General features: G+C 40.4%; 1 protein-coding gene across 1 annotated transcript in view; it reads left to right on the top strand.

Annotated features, from left to right (window-relative positions):
* Positions 1-1,759, top strand: part of MFSD4 (major facilitator superfamily domain containing 4) — a 15,074-nt gene extending 13,315 nt beyond the window's left edge. The window contains exon 10 of the mRNA XM_009327435.1: positions 627-1,759. Coding sequence (XP_009325710.1) covers positions 627-691 — 65 coding nt within the window. The 3' untranslated portion in view covers positions 692-1,759. The remainder of the gene's footprint in view (positions 1-626) is intronic.
* The last annotated feature ends 6,308 nt before the right edge of the window (positions 1,760-8,067 follow it).

Here is an 8,067-nt window from a genome sequence, read left to right as displayed (position 1 = left end):
AGGGTGCAGCACTTCAGCAAAATGCAAGGAAATGTTTATTTTACTGCTGCTTCCTGTCCCCTCTTCCTGCTTTGACTTGCCCACAAAGCCTTGGCAGCCACAGCTCAGGGTTTGCTTTCTTTTCTGTTGGAGAAGCAAGGGAAAAAGTAGGAATGGTCTGTGGATCACAGAGGCACTGTAAAGCACACAGGAGGCTGGCTGCGAAAGCGCTACCGTGCTACTGCAGAGCTAGCAGGAGTAAGTCCTGCTAGCACAGACTACACAAGCTTCCCTACGCTGTTCCCTGGCTAAAATCCAGGGAACAAGTGGGTCTGCCATCCAAAGGCAGCTGCCAGGCTCTTGAGAAAAGCCTCACTGATAAAGGATTTATCTTACGCATTGCCCCGGTCTGTATACGCTATTTGCTTTTATAAGGACCTTTTGTAAAAGGAGCATGGCACGACAGGCCAAAAACGTGTCCAGGTTACTGGAAATGGAGGCTTTTCCTCCATGACCAGCAAAGTAAACAAGCTAGTGGGGTGGGTGATGGAATAGCAACATCCGTGTTTGGGAGAGCTCATGCACGTTCCCTTAAAGCTCAACAGAACTGGCACGTTTAGATGAAGTATCTAATATCAATTTTGCAGATATGGATGATGCCTCACCTGACAAACCAGCAGTAATGGATGACACTGGACAGTATCAGCGCTAAAGAAGTGGCCAAGCCCTAGACAAGCAATAAAACAACACACAATTAAGCATTACTGTTAAGGATGATTTCTCATTTAATGACTGAATCATGCAAGTTTTCTGCAATCAAAAGCACATTAGATTGGGTAAGTCAGAATCAAGAAAACATCCTAAAACACTGCGTCAAGCCAAGCACAAGTTGCCCATGTCACGTGTACCAAAAAGAAGACTCTAAGTGTCAGACTGCCCCTGTAGCCGAAAGGCTACGGTGTACGGCAGGGATGATGGGAGAACAGTTACTCCTGCAAATGAACTTTCTTACCAATTCAGGGTGGAGGGTGGGAAGGAAGAAGTTCTCTCTGTTCCATATGTGAGACTGACTATCTCCTGGCTTAGTCATTGAACTTAACAGATTTTTCTTTTGGCCTGTATAGAAGCCCCTACAACTGACAGCACGATACTGGATTTGAATTCATTTTTGTGCAACACTGACTCACGTGTGTGTCACCTCCATGTATACTTCCAAAGGGGAAAAATTACACAATCGGTAGACCCCCACCAAGTGCACAGTGGTAGCAGGACCTATCTGTATTTGCACAGTTGATTCTTGTGTATCACACAGTATCAGACATATTCACTAAGACGGTGTCTTATTCAGCATGCTAGGGCCTCTTGATTATTGAAATCATTAGCTTTTTTTTTTTTAGTCAAGAATGAGTTGTGATGGTTTGTTTTGCTTTAAGTCACTAGTTTAGCTGCTACAGTTGCAGTGTCTTTTAGGGTGGTTTTATTTCTAGCTTCCAGTTGAAGCTTAAACAGAGGTATTTGGGAGCCAGCCTCCAGCTGCTTAATCTGTGCAATACTTATTATAACAGGTGCCTTCTGTAAGGTACTCTTATAACCCACGCATGACCTATTACAAGCTACGAAGAAAGGACTGGCTTTAGAAGAATGTAAAGCTACATACATCTATTTCTTCAGTGAGTGATCGGACACTTACTTTTTGCTTTAACTGCTGTATGTGGATGTACATATGTACGTGTGTATATAAAGCGATGTTTAATTAAAGGTGATCGATTGCTAGATTCTCAGCATGACTGGACTCGGGTAACTTAAGCTGTTTCTGGCCAAGACTATCACCAGCTACTACCTTCACCAGTTCTGGCTTTCAAGCTCAGACTGAACCCGACGGCTGTTTAAGTTAAATTGTTTTTAGCATTTCTATTTTTCCAAGCAGTAGATCTTTCTTACCTTCCATAAAATATCTTCACGAGTTCCCACAGGTGGTTCCATAGAAAAAACTCCCAAAAAGAGTAGACCCGTTGAACTGACTTTGTATACCCGAAGCTGAGGGCACATCAGGCCAATGCAGGAAGGAGGTAAGTGCAGTTGAATTCTGGGCTTAACTCATCCCTGGACTTCAGGAGCCCTCCTGCCTCACGTCCCGTGCAGTATGCGCTGTAGTTCTCCTCTGGCACCGCAGGATGCCACTGTTACTCTCCTTGAGATACCCAGAAAGAAAAAAGCAGTGTACTGCAAACCCCATTTGCAGCAGAAAACCCAATCCGTCATTAACGGAGCCCGTCCCACCATGACAGCATTCTCTCCATCCCTGTACAGAGGAAATGAGTGTGAAACAATACAATGAGGGAGTTTATTTTGAAAGAAGCCTACTCAGATTACGTATATACATCACACCAGGGACTGTCAGCTCTTAAAAAGAGGGAAAAAAAAAGAAAAAAGCATCTCGTTATGTCCTTGCAGGTTGACAATATGTAGCTAAATGCTATTGCCAGAATAACATTTCTTTTGTTAAAAGCGTACCTGACAATTCAAATCTCTGCTTTTGCTATCAGCACTATGGAGCTACTCGCCAAAGGAAATTTTCACCAGAAGAGAATAGACTGTGCAGCACTACAAAGCTAGCGACGGCAACTCCGTCTCTGTTCAAGCAAGATGTGAGGGAGCCTGTGCTGCTGTGAACGGACAGGTTAGCTCAAGGTCCGATGAACTCCCTCATTCTCACAGAGCAAGCTGCCCTGCAGCTGCAACTTTCAATTTCCTCTACTGAAAAAACCAGTCAAAAGATCAGAAACTTTGTTAAAAATATTTATTTAAAAAAATACAATTGTTTTGCATGTCTGGTTGCACATAACTATTAACATATGATTGACTTGAATAATTTGCTACAATGCTTTTTTAAAGCCAGCTTGCATTATACAAAGCAAATCCCTCTGTCAGTTCTTACATAAAATAGTTTTCTTTAACTATTCCCACCCCATTTTTAAAAAAGATTGCAATACATTGATTTTTTTTTTTTTTTGCACAAAAATTGAAGCAATAGAAAAGTCACCTGATTTCTCAGGAAAGACCTTCATTATGTTTGAATAACAACTGCCAATACGCCACTCTTTAAAAGCAGCATTTGTTACTTTGAAGTGTCATTACAGTGCACTTCCTCCAAAGTAAGTTTTGCATCTTAGAACTTTGCCTCCAAATTGTATTCAAACCTGAAATGTGTTCAAATAACTGCATATCTGCTATAATCAAGTTGATCAGACATTTTTTCAATATGATATCAACATGCCGAAGGTCTTCCTAATATGTTATCTTGGAAGGTTAAATAAAAGCAAATTTAGTAACACTGAACAATTACTGAAAACTTTGGCTATTTATGTACTTGCATTACATACCAGCATTTTTTTTTTAAAACACAATGGCATTAAGATACTCTTATTATAAGGTATTATTTCCAAAAAAAGTTAGACTGAGAAGCTATTCTCTCCCAGGCAAGTTTACCCATCTGTAACGAGAGCACCAGAGCGGTGTAAGATTACGGTTGTCTCTAAAAGACCGTGTCTAGAAAAAGTCTCCAGTGTAGGAAGTTAGACACTCACTACAACATAACTTGCTTTGTCTCTTGACTTGGTACTATATATATGTGTGTGTGTGTATATATATATATAAAAGAAATGCAATTCTGTTCTGGAAAGAGTAACTGAAAATGTTATCTCTGCTACTTCCAATGTAATTTTCACCACTGACGGTTCTACTAAAATTACAGGAAAGTAAAATGGAATCCATTCCAGAGTTAAAGAGTAAGTTAACTGACATGACTGTCTGCTCAGTCTGCCCCAAGCAGAGATGTCAGAGCTGCTGTCGTACAAAAAACACCGCAGACATCTTGCCGATTTGCAAAGAACCCAGGTTAACCTAAAAATTCAATTGAGGCGTAAACACTAAAGGCATCAGAAAGTCACTTTCCAAAACAGATGTGCACTTTTTAAAAATAAACAGGCCAAATGTCACACCTTACTGCAGCTGATTAGGTTGCTTAAGTTAAGTTCTCTAAAATTTAACTTAAACTTCCCTCCCCTGACTCTCTCTGAGCCATAGACAAAAAGCTGCAAGGACCAGATTCTCAGCCGGTGTAAGTTAGACCAGTTGCAGTGAAGCCAACAGATCTATTCTGATTTACAAGCTTCTGGCATACGATTCAAATCTGCCATCGGCTCGCTCAAAGATTCTCAGAATTCCCAAGTCAAAGTCTCACGCTGGTTAATGATCCCTATTCAGAGTCATTTCAGTCCCAGATTAATTCCAGCTGTCCTAATATACATTAGAGGAGACAACCACTATCCTTACTGTACATGTTGCTAGAATTTTCCCATTTACTCATCTCTATTATTAAGAATATACTTCTCACCTATAAAAACGGGGGGAAGATAAGCATTAAATGTGCTACTGTACTTATCACAAAACACTGTGACGTACATAAGGCCATCTGGTAACACTGCAACAGAATACAAACAAGATTTTTAAAAGGGAGTTTTAGAATACAACTTTTTTTTTTTAAACTACAATGAATAATCTCAACCCTGTTCACAGAGAATCAACGTTAAAAACTAGTACATCATATATATAAAACTCTGTGCAACTGAACAACAGCAGAACAAAAAGTCAACACAATTCTATAAAGCAGTTTCAAAGCCTGAAGATTTAAGACATGCTAGCCAAAAAAATCACAACACATCTCAAGGAGCCTAGAGCAAACCCAGGTATTGTAAACCCCCCCCCCAGCACACAGCACACACTAGGAACCATGCAGAGGCCATCCTCAAAGCCTTCCTGTGTTCAAAAGAGAAAAAAGGAAAAAAAAATAACCCCAAACAACGAAAAAATAAATCAAAAACAACAGCTTCCAGTTATTAGTACAGCACTGCTGCATGTACTGCTCAAGGACTGAAATGGGCTCCAGACACAACGCCTTCCAACCTCTCCTCCCCTCTCCTGACTGTGTGCGCTGCTTACAGTTCATTCAGTGTCTCCATTAAAAGACCCCTGTTTTCCGAAGGTTCATAATTATCCTGTTACACCCCCTGCCAAAAACCCTACTTTGAGATGAAAACCTTCTGCAATGCATGGTCTCAACAGAGAAGCAAGTGTTTTAAGTAAAAAGAAGTCCAAACTTCTGTTCCATGAACATAAAACTATTCAAAGACACATTTAAGACACTTTTTTTTTTTAGAAGATGTGGCATACAACAATGTCAAAGATGCATTTAAAAATAACCTTTGGCAACCAATTAGTCCACGCTGTGGTACAATTGATTTGAGGACTAAAAACAAAAAAAAAGAAAAGCCCCAAAAAACCTCACCAGCATGTGCAAAACATTTAAAAGTGGCAACTGCACAGTGCAGTATTTGCTCCGAGTGCACACGGTAAGCGTTATTTATACAACTCTGGAAGCCAGACTACGTAATGAACACACCAGGCAGTGCACGTGCACACAGGTACGTTCCCATGAGGAGAGCTATTCCAGCCTCAGTTCAACGGTGCATCTAAAAACAAGTTTTTGGCTCTCAAAGTATGCTCTTTATCAGATGTCTGGAATAGCTCCACAGTCAAAGTCTTCTACTACATTCTTTGGGAGGGGGTAAACAAAAATAAATTCTAGTCAGTTTTACTTTTGTTTGTAGAATACTTTGTATGAAGCGGACATCTTGCTGTCCCAAAAGGGAAATACATTAGCATACACATTCAAGAAGAAACATTGGGCCCTGCCCAGCTTTCTTACCTTGCAGGTCACATTTCTTTTTTTGCAAAGCACGGTTAGAGTCAGCGAAGCTGCATCCTCCAAAAAGAATCAACGTTCTGCGGTGAACATATTCGCCCTTATTTTTGTTTGTTCTTTGTACAAAGGCAAGACTAATATTCCTCAGTTCAAGATCCACTAGACACCCAAAACCAAAGCTTAACCCTTTCTGCTTCAGATGGCACCGAGACAGCCAGGAAATTTCAACAGAAAGCCTGTTGATGATAAACACAGATGGCAGAAATATGGCAGCACTGCCATTACTGCAGCTTTCTAGCTCCTATATTATACCCTTACGACTAAAAGCAGGCTATGGAGAAAAGATTTGGTTCTATTTTCAAAAATTCTTCTCTGTCCAGAATCAGCTTTTACGAAGGGCTCCTACACGGTCAGTACTACTCGCTCAGACAAAGTGGAACGCCGTGTCCGCAGACGTTGATCCAAGACAAAGCCTTTTGCAGTAATAGCCCTGAAGGACTGTGTAAAACAACTGTCACTGCATTTTATCTTTTAATCTTCATCTGACAGCCTCTGATTTCAGCAGATCAACTTTAGGATGTCACATATTAACCACCACGCAACTTGATGGCGATACAGCCAAAGGCTTCCACATTAAGCAGATTTGCTAATGCTGTTCAGACTAAACAGCAGGCCATTGCCAATTACTGTTTAATTAAATTCAAATCAAACCATAAAAATTCCTGTTTAGGCAAGACATACTACACCTTATTAAAACATCCCGAATAGCTTCTAAGCGACATGATTGCAATTCTAATGGGTTTTCAACTTATCTGCCGAGTGTGATCCTGTGGGGCTCGGGCTGTTTGCTTGCAATACCGTGCTCCGTGATTATTAAGACAAAATAAACTATCCATACCCATGACCTCAGAGGCCAGAAGGTACGCGTATTTCTTACACGGGAGAACTACGGAACGAAACAGAACAAAATTGTTATGGACACTCAAAACTCAAACATCAAGTTTTAAAATACCTGTCAACTTCGACAATGTTCCTTAACTACTGATGTAGTTTATTTTCATAGCTGACAATACCAAGATAGCCTCTTGATACAACACTGAGATGTGTCTTGTAAACAAATATGCATTAAAAATGGAAGAGGTTAAATTGTATAGTAAAACATGAGTACATACAAAAATGCTATAAAACAGTAGCAAAAGGTAACTAAAAGATACATGAATAAACCGTGGGTAGCCTGTCAGAACTGTCGGTTCTGACCTCAGCACTAGAAAAATGCTACAGAAGTGGATCAGAACTCTGCGCCTGTGCTCACCTGAGAAACTGCGTCGATGCGCTAGGCTAGCTCTTTCACCCCCTCTCAACCCGCAGAAGTTCTCGCGTGAAAGTTGAAGTCATGAGGGAATCTGACATTAATGCATCTCTCTGCATTTTGAAAAGCTGTGTAAAGGAAGGTACGCACGTAAGCAGCCTTCACTGCCGTTAAAATGTACGCTATAAAAAACAAGAAGAATCTATTTGCTAGATAGCTGAGGTTTGAAAACATATCAGAGGGAGAAATTATCCCAAACAAACCACTGAACAGCCAAAGCCTTTCATGCTATAATGCACGCTCCACTATACCAAAGATTGCATGGATACCGAAGTCTTAGGATGCTCTAAGTTAAAACAACAAATTCTCAAATTCAAGGAATTTTATCACTTCCTGACCTATTGCAAAACGCAACTTGAATGTGCCAAAGACAGTGCATAGGAATTACATTCAGCCGTCACTGCTGAAGACCAATTTCTGAAACAAGGATCTAGACTTAAGCTGCTGTTAAGAAAAAAAATAAACACTTTTCCTCCATCACCCTCATTACTAGGATCGCATTCTCTGAAAACAGGTAATGCAGAACAAGTATGGTTCTATAACCCGTAGGGTATTATTAACACGTTTCTGCTTTCCACGGATTGTTTCTTCTAGCAGCACGTGTTGCTAGTGGCATCCTGACAGTTCAGGATCTCAAAAAAAGCCAGACACAGCGCACACAGCAACAGCAGTGCAAGCTTTTCAACTCTGCAGTACTATTACGCAGCAGCAGTGACATGTAAAAGAGATTTCCAGAAGCAGGACAGATGTTCAGCTTCCATGCTCATCCAGTCTAACTCTACCACCGAATTAACCGACGCAAATATTATCAAGCATTCAACAATACCGTGGCTACTTCAGCAACATGAATTGTAACGTAATAAAATGTTTCTGTAATGCTGCATTATTATTTTTTTAAACCAACACGGTACTATACCCATATTACAGACTGCTAACATGATAATGAAAAGAGAGT

The sequence above is a fragment of the Pygoscelis adeliae genome, unplaced genomic scaffold, assembly GCF_000699105.1.
Source record: "Pygoscelis adeliae isolate BGI_AS28 unplaced genomic scaffold, ASM69910v1 Scaffold197, whole genome shotgun sequence".
Lineage (NCBI taxonomy): Eukaryota > Metazoa > Chordata > Aves > Sphenisciformes > Spheniscidae > Pygoscelis > Pygoscelis adeliae.
This window is presented reverse-complemented; position numbering and strand designations above follow the sequence as displayed.